Here is a 14853-nt window from a genome sequence, read left to right as displayed (position 1 = left end):
GTGGTTATAACATCACAACTACAGTAAAGTATCTTTGATTGAGTCACAACTATCATGGGAACTCATAGGGAATACTCGTAGCAGTAAAAGTACTGGCCACACAGCCTCATGCGGCTTGACACTGAAGAGCTTTATATAGCCCCTTCAACACAATTTCCCCTCATTTTACTGTCATCAAGAGTCCAGGCTACAGGGAGTTTGTTCCAGCATTAATTATAAGTGGACTATATATGCAGGCTGGCACAGTGAGGCCGTCTTATTTGCAGTGGTGGAAGACGTATTCAGATCCTTTACTTTAGTAGAAGTGATCCACGCTGAAAATATTCCATTACAAGTACATGGTCCACATTCAAAATCTTTCTTGAGAATAAACATGTAACTACTGTTCAGAAAATGTACTTAAAGTGGTCAACATGCAATAAAATGGTACCTGTTAGTCTTTTAGGGTCATATATATTGTTATTATTGTTGTTGCTGACTTTTAATGTATGTTGTTGTTTTTACTGATGTAGCTATTTAAGACTGAGTTCATTTAACTTCTTATACATAACATTGCATTACCTTCTAAGAGATCATCATGCGTCTCTAGCATTGCTGTCCTGTGGGAACAACATGTCTCTAAATAGCCAACTTTTTATTAGCTCAGACAACAGGCCGGTAAAGAAGCACTTAATCCTGCCGTATCACAAACATTCAAAATCAGCACATCTGGAGATCTGTTGGCTTCACGACACAGGAAGGCAGATGAATATTTGTAATCTGAAAAAGTAATGAATAAATCTGTCAGACAAATGAACATGTGGAATAAAGTGTACAGTAGTTGCCCCTGAGATGTACTGGAGTAGTATCAAAAAGTATAGATTACTTCAGTTGGAGTACACAAATGCACGGTATGTGGGTTCATTTCCTTAGTTATATTCCACCACTGCTGCTTTGTATCTTTTACACCCTTTAACTGGCTCCAGTAAGCGTAATGCTGCTTGTTTTACATCATGTGAACAAAAATGTTAGTCCAGGCCCCAGCTGGCTCAATCAACTGTTCCCTGATAGTCACAGAAGGGTCATTCCCAAGGGATCCTGGGTGTCAACTTTGGCGGTTGCGTAATTTATACAAATTTCATGATGAGTATGAAAGAATTCTAAAAACTAAGAAAATCTAACTAAGTTCTTATATGTGTATATATGTATAAGCATGTGTGTATGTGTCTATCTGTCTGTTTCTGTGTGTCTGTCTATCTGTGTTGAGATTGGTCGTGTCTGGTTTGTTCCTCCAGCTGCACGCTGCTTTTTTTCAGCCAGCGGGTTACGTGGCAACAGTCTCCATATGGTAATTAATAGGTTTTATTTGCAGGAGCCATGAGTGTGAAGGGAGATGGTGGTGCATCCGTGGCACTCATAGCTCTGGGATACAGACAACTGCTAATGAACCAGTATGGAATTACAATATTAGAAAACACCATAAATACAATATGAAATTGTTTTTAGACACCTCTACTTTACATTATGGCTTAGTTGTAGATAAAGCCTTTCCATAAAATGTGTCTATAGCAGCTTTCACTCTTAGATCCCAGTAGGGTTAAGTTAGTACATGCTACACAGTAAACATGGAAACATGCATGTCCAAAAATACCGAGCAGAAGAATAGCATGGGAGTCTACCTGCTGAGAATTATTTTGGTAACCGGAGTCATATTCTGCCCTTCCCGTCTGCATGGCTCATGTTTAGGATTATAAAGCATCTATCTCACTTGCAGGCCAGTCTGTCCTGACATGCCGTAATTATCCAGGACCTCTTGCCATCCAATCCAAGATGAGAGTTAATCAGTTTGCTTCACAGCTTTCAAAACATGACTCAAAGTCAAATTCTGAGTTCCACAGTGCGTGCTGAACTAATGAGAAATCTATAATGCTTACATGTGTTTCACACTCATTTCCACTGCTGAGTGCTGACCACTAATCCTGAAAGCCTAACTTTTACTTTCTGTATGTGAAACCAAGTCACACAAAGCCTAACATACACTGTCCGGGCCATGTTACATAATCAAACTTGGCAAATGCTTCCTGCATAGCCTCTGTGATCCCAGTGTCAGTTTGTGTTGAGACCCAACGCCTGAGCTCAGCACAACCAGTGGCCAGCATGTTAATCCTACATCTGTCACTCACTGGGTGACTTAATCACCCCAACCTGAATTATTTACACAGAACTGATGGCCACAGATCTCATGCAAAGAGTTCAGGATTCTTCATCACCAGTTCATAATTTGTTTGTGATTTGTACCTGTAAGCTTAGGTACTTGAACAAGTATTCCCTTTTACCATTATAAAACTTAAAATGTATACTATAGAGTTATTTGGAAAACAGCACAGAGAGCATTTCTCTAATCCAAGTTATTTATATTATAATTCAACACGAGTGACCTAAACAGTGGAGGACTGTATAATAAATCAGTTGGAACAATAATATCAGCCAGTATTGTCAGAACAACAGCTGATATGTAACTGGAAACTGTAGAGGGTACCATAACAACAAAGATGTGTTTTTGTAATTCAAGTCAATATTGGCCACTATTACTGCTTTGTTTTTTCCCAGATATTATTCCTCCGTGCCATCATATTCAGTGTTGGTTGGCCCTGTTGAACTCAAAAAACAGCATAAAATGTGCAGTAAGGCACCATAGTGTCCATTAATATTAAACCAGTTCTAAGGATGTGGAGTATTGATGTTGTCTGGTGATTTGACTAATTCAGCTGCAGGCTAGTGCCCAGTTTGCTGGGGCCAAAGGCCCCTGGCCCTGCTGGTTGCTTGTGTGTCGCAGTGATTAATTGATGAGCCTTCTTGAATAATTGGCTGAGGCTACCGCGTCACCTGACTGTGGTGACCGTGAGTGTTGAACTCCACCCTTTAGCCATCCCTCATGGTGATGTGTTACCAGAGCTACTGCATCATCCACTGATTAGTCCGACCTGAGGATCTCTGTGGTTTACGCTGGATTTTACATTGGACTGATGGAGCATCTGTCACCATTTGTAAGATTCTTTCTCAAGAAAAACCCTACAAACAACAAGTGAGATAAAAACATTCTTTTCACAGTTAGTTCTTTAATTGAATAATTTAAATGATTCGAGTGAAAATCAGAAGCCCAGTACACATTGTTCTGGACATAGGAAGACTTCTACAGAGGTCAAAGGTTATTCCAATCATCCCTTTAAGAGAAATACCTTTTTAATAATAAGTTTCTTTGCTGAAATGAAAAAGAAAAAAAAATCATTGGAAATTGAGACAGGAATCACATTTCTGCCTCTTAATAAGGACTTTATTTCAATACTTTGATAAAAACAGATAAATGTTGATTGCTGCCCCTTCTATCAAAAGGAACTTTGTATAAAAATAAGCACTCTTTAAATCCTGGCTGCTCCTTATTATCATTATTATAATGCAACTATGCTTATTTTATTAGAAACCTTGATGTGTTTAGCTAAAACTTTAGTGTGTGTTTCCTTTAAGGGCTCAGGTGGGCAACATCAATAATAAAACTATCTCTAAAAGATTCATCTCCAGATATGACTGAACTATGCAGCAGGAAGCTGTTAATGCTTCATCTATTTTTTTTTTTTTAAATCACTGAAAGGTTGTGAATAGGTGCAGAGGCTTCACACATCAGTATATAGAACCCTTCCCAGAAGGCAATGAGCATAATAAAAATTTAGTGTTTAGGGTAAAGGATTTTCTTTTTAGCCGAAAAAATGCAATTTACATTTTAGTACATACTATAAATTTCTAAAAAAATCTACATTTAACCAAGAAATATCATAGAGCAAAGCATTTAGATGGAGTAAATGACTATTAAGAAAATATCAGTCATTATGCCAACATAACAACCATTTCATGGTTTTTTCTTTGTTCTTATGTTGTAGTTCCCCCTCCTTCTATATATTTTCTTCTTTACACATATTAAATATTTTATTTGTTAACGTTGACTAGTATTTCTCAGGGACATGACATCATTATTTCAGTGAGGTAACTGATCAGCTGGATTTTACAAACAGAATCTGAAACATATTGAGGTTTGAATGATAATTTACTTGTGAGGCGTTTACATAATAAACAATACTTTAAAACGCAGTATAATTTTTTTCTACTATCTACTATATATATTTATGTATATATATTAGTAGCAAATTATTTAACTTTTAATTTGCTTTTAAATATTGACATGATTTTCAGAGTGATTAAGAACAGTGAGGAGATCAGTTTTAGACTGGAGTAATGAGTACCCTTACCATCCATTTTGCATGACTTGATCTAAAATGTTCTTTGAAGAATATTTGGGAACAGTCATATATAAATCAAGTCTGAACCACCCTCCATAACTTTGGTATTGAAATCTGAGCTTAACATCAGCACGGAAGAAATTCGTATGCATACAATACAGTAAAACTAAAAAACACACCATGCCTTTTCATTTGTTATGTGTGTATCCAGAATTATAAATATGCATGTTCAGTGTATAAATGAGAATCATCACAAATATTATTAAAATTAAGTCAAAAGGTGTGCTTCAGTATTTATTGCTTCTACCCAGGCCTCGATCAAGTGTCTCATCACATTATGTTACATATTGCTAAACGTTTTCAGCCATCTACAGTGAAGTGTTAAGTTATGAGAGGAGTGAAAAAGAAGTGCATTCTTTTCTTTCACTCTATTTCCTTCTTATTTCATGGTAGCCTGTGTGTATCTGGGCTCTAAACCAGGGCTTCATCCCAGGTGAAGTCTGAAAAAGACTCTGTTTGTAACACCAGAAGGAGCAGTTAAATTTATCCACCGTTGATGTGAAATGAGTAGAACTGTAGTTTCAGCTACAGTAAATCGTATGGACTATTCTAACCTTATTAGCATAACACAAAGTATTGTAGACATTTGCCCTTAAGATGATAGGTCATTAAAATTTTGGAGTGATTCAGACATTCAGATGTTTGCTGGGCAATTAGAGACACTGAAAACAATACAGTTTAGATTTATTTTGGCCACTTTATGGCCAAATAAATACAGAAGTCACAGGAAAATGTTATGTTTGGTCTTAAGGTTTAATACACACTGCAGTTTGTTTTGAGGCTGTTTTTTTAAGGATTAAGTGCTGATTAAAGTGATCACACAATTCCTTTTAATTCCTTTTACACAGAAATGAGAAGAATATCTGTCCCTTGATGCTGTAGTTTAAAGATATGCATAGATTTGTTGTTGAAAAGAAGAAAATATGATTTTTTGTTACAGGTTTGATTTCAATATTGCACAGAAGAGAAATTTTAATGAATACCAGCATAATAATTTTGTAGTGGTAATTTGTTGAGCAATGAAGAAAAGGTAGATTTTACTGTTTCCTTCTTATGGGGTTAGTTTCCTTTCCTGCTGTATTGTTTTTTTGTTTTTTTATGGCCCGTATATACCTGATTTTGGAAGGAGAGAGAGAGAGAAAGCGAGTCTCCATTTGTGCTTTAGTTTTGTTTAATGTAGCAATAATTGGTACATAACCTCATATGTATATGGTGGTGAAGCCAAATTATGAAAGGAACATATACAAGATAATATAAGATGTCTGATTTTCCTATATATATAAATATTGTCGTTTATTTATTTATTTTTTTTTACTTAATTTCCCTATACTAGTTTATTTGTTTAAGGTGCTTTTCGTTTTGTCTTGTTGGTGGATTTACGGATCAGTCTGACACTAAAGCTAAGTGGTGAAATACACTGTTCTCTGTAGCTCACGGTCAGATGTTTTATCATGGCTCATTGCATCTGAACGCTGCAGAGCATGAATTTTCAATGTGTCACTGAACTCAGGTCCAGCAAATTACAGCAATGAGAGGAGAGCGTAGGTGAAGCCTTGTACCACTATTATTTGTGCCCAAGAGCAAGTTAAAGTAGTAAATTTTGTTTTTTAAAGGTGTTTTTGGAAACTGATACTGCACACAAAACATAACTTACCTAAGTAATGTATTTACACCTAAGATTTGATTATAAGATTCTGTCATAATAGCTTTTTGATGCACTATCAGTGACCGTTCTTAACTCAAAAATGACCATGTGAAAAAGATTCAAGTTTCCATGAAGGAAGAAGGTCTTTCTTTAGCCTTTTCCTTGATTGTAGACATTCCTTACCACAATTTTCTAAGCTGTGCACTTCTGCTTTACCCCCATTCCTTCCAGTTAAGTCTCTGTTACTCTGTCTTTTCCAATCTATCACAGTAGTCAGCTTTTCCTATGGCACTTTGCATTGTTCTGCATTTTATCCATGGATAAAGTTATTGAAAGTTGACCCTGGGTCATATTTCTGACTCTCTACGATATGACCTTTGATCCAGCGCCCTGGTGGTCTGTAAGCGGTCAAATTCGTGCCGGCTGTTCCGGTCTGGACTGAGGTTTGCCAGTGCCCTGCTTCCACCGCCTACATCCTCCTCCTCATCATCACGGTTTAGGAAGGCCAGCTCATTTTCATAGCAGAAGGAGTTAGAGCTGGGGACTAGGAATTTGTTCTCCACCATGTCCTTGGCACTGCAGCGGGGGGTGGACGGCACCTCATAAGTTTTATGAAAATGAGAGTAATCCACCTTGTACAGGTTCTTCTCCTCAAACAAGACCGGCTCAAACCGGTGACCCCAAAGGATCTCAGAGGCCAAGTAGGAGCTGCGGGCCTGTGTGGTCATGGCAGTGGCTTCAACCATCCCCTCCAAGATGACAACAATCTCAAAGTCTGCTGTCTCTAGGTCTTGTTTGCTGATTCCAAAAAGGGGGCTCTCCTCATCTATTTCATGGAGAATAGTTATAGGTGAAACCAAGAAAATCCTGTCCAGTCCTTTGTCAAATCCTACATTAATGTCAATCTGGTCTAGAGGAATATATTCCCCCTCATCAGTGATCCGAGGTTTGATGAGCTGTGCCCTTACATGGGCCTCTACAATGTGGCTTTTGCGAAGGTTCCCTACCCTCCACATGAGGCACAACTTTCCATCCCGCATGGCAATGACAGCATTGTGGCTAAACAACAGTGTTTGTGCTCGCTTCTTTGGCCTTGCCATCTTGGCCATGATGGCGCCAATCATGAAGCAGTCAATGATACAACCCACTATGGACTGGAAGACCACCATAAACACTGCCACTGGGCATTCCTCAGTCACACAACGGTAGCCATAACCTATGGTAGACTGTGTTTCAATGGAGAAGAGAAAGGCAGCCACAAATCCGTTGACCTGGAGAACACATGGAGTGAAGTTGTCATCTCCAGCAGGGTTATCTAGATCCCCATGCAGTAAAGCGATTACCCAGAAGGCTAAGCCAAAGGCTAGCCAGGAGACAACAAACACGAGAGTGAAGACTACCAGCATCCATCGCCAACGAATATCAACACAAGTGGTAAAAATATCGGCCATGTAGCGCTGCGACTTGTCGTCCATATTGGCAAACTGCACGTTGCACTGGCCATTCTTTTTGACGAATCGGTTGCGGCACTTGCGGCGTGTGTGGATCTTGCCATTGCCAAAGCCGTTCATGCCATGCATGGTAGTGAGGCGCAGGCCTTCTTCCTCAGATGACACAATGCTGTAGCGATTGATTCTTCCCACACTCATGCTCCTGGCGGCGCATCCAGCTGCACGATCAGAGCAGAAGGGCAGGCCTGGAGCCCCAGTGTGTGATTGAAGCCCCTCACAGCTTGATCACTGTCTAAGCTGCATTTTAGTGAGTCATAGACACGGAGCTGGGTGGGAGCTGTGCGTTTTAATCCAGGCCCTGTGGACAGAAAAGGACAACCGTGTGAACTTTCTATGACATGGTACACTCCAGTATTAAATACATTAAGAAAGACTTGAATGACTGAATGACAACATCTTACTTAACAACTAGCTTGTGTTAAAAATTCTAAATGTGATATTTAGTGATATCACTGAAGTTGCTGGTTGTACCCAACTGAACTCTCCCCCCTCCCCTATGGTGGCCACAAAAAAGTCCCTTGCTTGTTTTGTCCATTTGGGTTTTTTTACAGTAACTCTGGTCCTCCCTCAAACATAGTAGGTGACAGCTGAACATTGAATGCCACCCACCTTTAAAAAAAATTAAAAAGTCCATTCAGTGGTACTATAGAAACATGTTGGTGTAATATGACAAACTCTGTTGAAAGCATCCCACTTCCTCAGTATAAATGTCTAACTTTAAGGTAACAGCATTTCTCATTTTCATTGATTATACACCAGTGAAAATGTAACTTTGAATATTACACCCATTAAACCATTGTAACAATTAGCTAGTTGCTTATTCGTATATCAGTACCATATTGGCCCTTTACTGGTCATTATAAAATCCTTAATAAAGCCTTTTTTCGCATTGCCAGATTTAGCAACTAGCCTGTCCCAGCTACCAGGTGAGAATTTGGAGTACATCTTGGACGAGTCTCCAGTTCAAGTAATTATCAGTGTAGACTAATCACTGACACTTTTTAGCAAGTACTGAATAGGTTTTGACCAAGACGGAGTTGGTAGGGGGGAGCATAGAACAAGCATAGACCAAGACTCTAGTAACAGTTGTTGTTTTGCATTTTTTTTTGCATTTTGTTCTTGTTTAATACATGCTATTAAAGGATAATGTGTATTCTCTTGACACGGCCACCTTATAAGGCCCACTGTGAACAAAGCATGTGAAGATGGCATTTCTGCTTATTTACTTACTGTCATTGGGCAGTAATTAGGAGGTTATTTAGGGAAAAAACTTAGTATTTGTAAATTCTGGTCATGCCAAAACATTTGCTTTTCTCATTTATTAGTCTGTCATTGTGTTTTATTTTTCATTTTAAGGTTAGACACTGTAGCACAGCTTATCATGTTATCCAAAATGGCAGTTAGTGTGGTCTTTTTCTCCTCGCCATCTTTCTCTCTTTAAACATCACGACTCAAAATCCAATTGGCCCTCATTGAAGGGTCCTTATGTCTTTTGATGTCAGCTGCATAAGTGAAGCACTGGCCTCCCAGCAGATCCACTTATGTCACATGGCATTTCCTGTGCTTGTCTTTTTCAATTAGGAAGACAGATGACAGTGGAGACAATTAAGTTATCACTTACCACATGTCTATTATCAAGCAATACACATCTTGACCACTGTTTGACACACTACCTGGGGTTGATGAGTTATTATAAAACAGCAACACCTATTTTGGGCTGAGCGGTGATAGAGAAGGGCTATCACACGTCAGTTTTCAACACGTCTTGGTTATATTTATAGTTATCAGCAGCATACCATGCAATCATCACACATCCAACAGACAAACTGCACTCTTCTATCTGTTTCTTTTATGGTCTTGATGTTGAGTTGCCTGTACATTAAAGAAACTCCTACGGGACTTGTTTGTGTGCCACTGGCTCCATGGATGTACAGGGATGTGGAAGAACTATTTATTTGACCCCATTCTGTACAATTTGCAGTGTTATTAATCATAATCCAAGGCTGCTGTAAATGTATGGTTACTCCTTATGGTGTAGTTTACAAGTAGGTAGCTGATTTCTCCCTTGTGAAATGCCCTGTATTACATTTAGTTTATAATTACAACTCTGACTTTTGCTTACAGGAATAGTAAAAGATCAGACAAGTGGCATCTGCAGCAGTTTCTTATGTTATGTGTCAACATTTTAGTTAAAGTGGGTCTGAAATATGGAACGATTCCCTCCATCAAGCTGCTGATAACCTTGCCACTGTGCTGGATGTCGAGCCTCAGGGTCAAGGAGTTTTACCCAGGGGAGCTGGACTGAGGCCCCTCTGGGTGCAGACAGCTTTTATCGCCTGGCCACATCCGCTTTTTTTTTTGTCTGCCTGCATGATTTGGGCCCCGAAGGCTTGACTGTTCACTCATGTGCGCTCCCAAATCCCAGGTGCCCCCAACGTCTGCCACACACTCACACTGATTCTGTCCTCACTCACACACTCTCAGGTGAAAGTTTACTACAGTTCTTAATCTGGAGCTGGATTACCTCATGTACAATCTTCAATTTGGCCCCCTTGGGATCAAACATACCTGTACCACAAAAAATACTGTAGCTAAATATGTTCTCTTTTCATATTTGAATGGACTTTTTTGCTCTTATCTTATCCCCAAAGGGCGCACAGCTGTTAGCTCTAAAATGAGTATTACTTCTTTCAGACATGTAAAGTGGAAGTATGTAATCCAAACAAGTTATTTTAATCTGAGCCAAAGTTATCAGTTGATTGTTACACACAGTTTAATTTGTGTACTTTGACAGTGGTAGGTGGACTTGGCTGTATGACATAGTAGCAGCACTAGCTTGGTTATATAAGTGTGATTAATCTTGAACAAGCACTTTGTCTCACTGTTTCACACAATACATCTTGACCTCAACAGTTTACACATAACCCGAGCCGCCGTCCGCACTAAGCAGTGTCCATATCATACCGCTGTTGCGCAGAGTGCGGTGTCAAGTGAATTGGTTAAATGAAAGTAAAAACCCTCCCCACGTCGTTAGAGTCATTAGATAAGTGTCTCATCTCATGCAGAAAGCCTTGGTGGTAATCACATGTGAAGCTCTTTGTTCCACTGAGAGCTTGTGCACGCAATGTTTTGAATGCATATATCGCCAAAAGGTTGGTCTTCGTTAATGACTTTTTGACTTGGATTTTAGCAAAGCCTGATTTTGCAGAAAGTGACACTAGTTTGAGCAAGTTGTTGAAAATTGACTTTAGATTGAAAGGCAAATCGAGGAAGATCGAGCTTCAGTGTTAATTGTTGAATATCAGTGGTGGGACAACAGCTCTGTTTAGATTTTAACCACAGATTATGACCTTAATACTGGTTGCTGATACATACACTATGACAACACATATCTTCTGACACAAGTAGTGTGTAATGAAAGGGCAACGGGAGCCCATCGTTGTGTTTATAGTGCGTTGTTCACTCAAAGCGTCTTGAGTCTCTAATTGAGCTTATATCTTTGATTTATAAGGCACGACAAAGTGAAAGTGATTTGCAGTACTTCCAGTAATTTCATGAATAACCTTTTGTGACTTTTGTGACCTATCCTTCCGTGTGTGTGTGTGTGTGTGTGTGTGTGTGTATGTGTGTGTTCTTAGGGAGTTGAGAGGAGCGACCAGGGGAGATGATAAGCTTGAAGCTGATTAGGATGAATAGAATGAATAATTGGATGTGCAAAATAATGGAAGGGATTGGAAGGAACAATGCGATGGAGTGGGAGAGGGTACCTCATCTCAAGACATGCAGGAAACTGAGCTCTACCACTACGATCCCGGCCCACCTCCCGGGGCCATTGTGAAGGAAGAGCAGGGGTTCAGGTGTCATTGTATTTTTCCTATAGCTCACCACGCGGAGCCCATCTCGGTCTCAAGTGACCTACAGGTATTTTCCTATAGAAAGTAACACACTTCACCATGCAGGCAATGATCTCTGATTGGCCAGGACCGTATACAAACTGGTACCTTGTATGATGTTTACAAATGTTACACAGCGGCTGTTATGAGATTTCCAGTTTGTAGTTTTTTTTATTTTGTTTGTTTTACACAAGTAGTTTTAATTTTGATTTCGATGATTGACTATGTTCGGTTTGTTTGTATTTAGTTTCTGTTGTTTCCTGTTTTTTTCATTATTGTATACAAAAGGTTGATATAAAGAAGTTGAAATAGGTGGGATGGGAGGAAGATGTAGCTGACAGTAGTCTAAAAACTACTAGTTTTAGTCTCAAATTAAAATATTTTAACCCTATATGTCCTATACCTATATTTTTGCTATAATTAGCCAAGTAAACCCTAACCTAATTATAACAACCCTGACAATGCATTAAACTTTGGTGCTTGACAACGGTAACATAACTAACCAGACAGTACACTAGTCCTGGAGTTTGTTTAGGTTGGTATGTAGGCCATCACCTGCACTGCGATGCTATCTCAGGTGAGGCAACAGAGAGAAGTGTTCACGAAGAACTGAGTCACCCTCTCACATTTATAACAGCTGGTATATTCAGTGCAAGTGGAACAAAATCTGTAGTTTTTGCTAGCTGCACCTGTAGCCTTTCCACCGTTCAAACACCTGTTTCCCATTGATTGATCATTCCCACATGTGAGCTTCTCACTGGCTTTTTGATCTTATGTGCAGTTTTTTAATTACTTGCACCCATTCACAAAGGCTGAATCACCCATATTAAACTATGTAATTCCTAATTTAGAGTGATACCTGTTGCAGCACACAAGTCTATTATATTGCATGATTAAATGATACATTTCTAATATATTATAGGCCTCATAAAACAGCAAAACTTCCGCCCTTAATTTGTGGATGTGTTATTTTGTGTTGTCATTGTGTCCTACTGCGTACTAAATAACCTTTTTGGTCATAAAAGTGCATCAAACTGAGATGAAAAGCAGGATGAGGTCATTGAACTGTCAGACAATGCTGCATAATCTCCGTCCTCTTCATCTTTCGTCTTCTTTGTACCCTTGCATCAGTGATTTTATTTTTAATATACTGAAAGACAAGTGCAGTAACAACACATTTATCCATTAATACCTGCTGTCTCTCCTGTGATGTCTGGTCTCCTGTATTATTATGCTAAACTGGATGCTACTGTTAGACTGTTTATCTGATATATGTCTCCCATGGGATTGGTGGCCTAAAAACTCCTCAAGTTGCACCATCTTGGATTATTGGAGTCATTTATTGAAATTTAATTGAATATATTTAATGGTATGTATGCATTACATAGTTTTTGCCTGAAATTAAAAATAGCAGTGACTAATTCTGCTTTTGTTGGATGACTGAAGTAGTAGTGCCTGTATATGATGGCATTTATTTACTTGGTCTTCTGTCTTAGTAAACAAACCAGATATAGAATTTCAGTTTTTATTATGCTGTTTCAACCTTCTGTAAAACAGACTTCATCTAAACCTAGCCCCAGTATCATATTTTATTGCAATATTAAATATCATTCTACAGGAAAGCTTTGCTGTTTCTCGGGTCAGTGACATATTGTTTGCTGCTCTGGTTTTGCTCTACAGCACAGTGGATTTCAGAGGAAACAAAGGCATTGAAGTGAGGACTTCTAGTTTCAAATTGCGGTGTTAATATCCTCAGCAGCAGGACACCGATGTGAACACCATCTTTTATTTTAAAAGGGATGAAAAATATTGAGTAAAATGTTCAATTTAGTACCTAGATTTAACGGTTGCTATATTATTTTTGGAAAGCTATAACTGACACTGACACTGTGTGGTGCATTTTAGCCTCTTGAATTATAGTTGTGACATTTTATTTTCATTTTTTCACTTTTAAACTGAATTACAAGTTTATTTTCAGTATTAGATGTTTTATTGGATTTTAGTAGAATGACTGAATAAGCTCACAGTGGGGAATGCATCAGTGTAGACAGTGCCATCCAGCGTCACTTTGATCACACAGCTGACCAATGACAACTGACATATATCGATGTGATGATCATCCTGCAAGTTTGAAGTCAAGTTTTCTGTCTTCTCTTACCTTGTGTTTATGCTTGTCCTCCCTGAGGCTGCAGAACTCAAAGGTGGTATCTTATCTGTTCCCAGTGTCCCTGTTAACCAAACTGAGGCATTCTCTGCATCTGCCACCGCAGCTGCTCCTTCTTTTGTGTGTTACTCTAAAACTGGAGAAAACCATTCCATCATCTTCAGCACAAGGCGCAGACCCCCTTTGAATTTCTCCATCCTTGTTTTTTGCTCTCTTCTTTTTCTTTTTCAGAGGCCGTAGTGAGTTCAGACAAATGTCACTCAGTTCTCAACGTGCGAAAAAGGTGCGAAGTGTTTAGTAAGGTCTATCCCAGTGAAAATACAGGTATTATATGTCCATCCTCTGAAGCAATATCTTCAACTGGTCGCAAGCTCAGTCCTCATCTTTACTAACAAGTCCATCCTCCACATTTTTACAAAACCGTAGAATACTTCCTCAGTGCTTATTAACTGAACAGCTCTCTCTATCATCTTTTGCAATCTGATCTAGTTGACTGTAGCTCTCTCTCTCTCTCTCTCTCTCTCTCTTTTCTCACCCTCACAATCCCTCTCACTCTGACTATTTCTTGCTCCCCTACTCCTCTCTCTCTCCCTCCCTCCCATAGTGTCACAGAAGCTGCCATTTGCAGCCTCCCTCCCTCCCTCCCCTCTCTCTCTCTCTCTCTCTCTCTCTCGTCGTCTCCCTCCCTCCCTCCCACATCATGGCACTACCAGTTGCCAGCAACTTGATGCACAGACGTATCATTCAGAAAACACAGGCAGACAATCCAGTATTGTATTTGATCACATGTTAATCAAAAGTAAATAAAAGCAACATTATGAAGAACACAAGGACACAACACTGACTTCTCCTGTTAGACTACCAGCCCAGTCCTCTTACTTCTCTCTATGTTTGCACAAAATACTACAAATGAGACAACTGACCCATTTATATTGCCAATAAACACGATTGCTCCACTCATATTCCCATGTACACTGACTGTGCATAGTCTGATTGCCATAATATGTCATATAACACAAATTAGGGAAAGTGAAGCCACTCAAGCTGTTTTACTTCCTTGAACTCAAATAGGTTTTCTGCTGGTGACAGACTTATTCAACTTCGGAATCCTGCTGTTTTATTACTTCAATCACATTCTTGAAAAAGCTGATTTTGCCATTTAAGGTTAACTGATAGCAATCTTTTGAGACAATAGTTTGTAGCCGGAAAAAAAAAACTATGCTATTTACTTTGCTTTCCCCATAAGTGGAAAACACATTAAGCATGACCTGAAATGAAGACTTTCACTTTTTAAGAAACCAGATAAATG

General features: G+C 39.1%; 1 protein-coding gene across 1 annotated transcript; it reads right to left on the bottom strand.

Annotated features, from left to right (window-relative positions):
* Positions 1-5110: 5110 nt before the first annotated feature.
* On the bottom strand, positions 5111-14089 carry kcnj12a (potassium inwardly rectifying channel subfamily J member 12a). Its single transcript, XM_030122163.1, has 2 exons — positions 13539-14089; positions 5111-7785 (listed from the first exon to the last, which is right to left on the bottom strand). Exon 2 carries the CDS (start codon positions 7623-7625, stop codon positions 6324-6326), a length of 1302 nt encoding a protein of 433 aa, XP_029978023.1. The 5' UTR covers positions 7626-7785; positions 13539-14089; the 3' UTR covers positions 5111-6323.
* Positions 14090-14853: the final 764 nt, after the last annotated feature.

This window comes from Sphaeramia orbicularis, chromosome 19, assembly GCF_902148855.1.
Source record: "Sphaeramia orbicularis chromosome 19, fSphaOr1.1, whole genome shotgun sequence".
In the NCBI taxonomy this organism is placed as follows: Eukaryota; Metazoa; Chordata; class Actinopteri; order Kurtiformes; family Apogonidae; genus Sphaeramia; species Sphaeramia orbicularis.
This window is presented reverse-complemented; position numbering and strand designations above follow the sequence as displayed.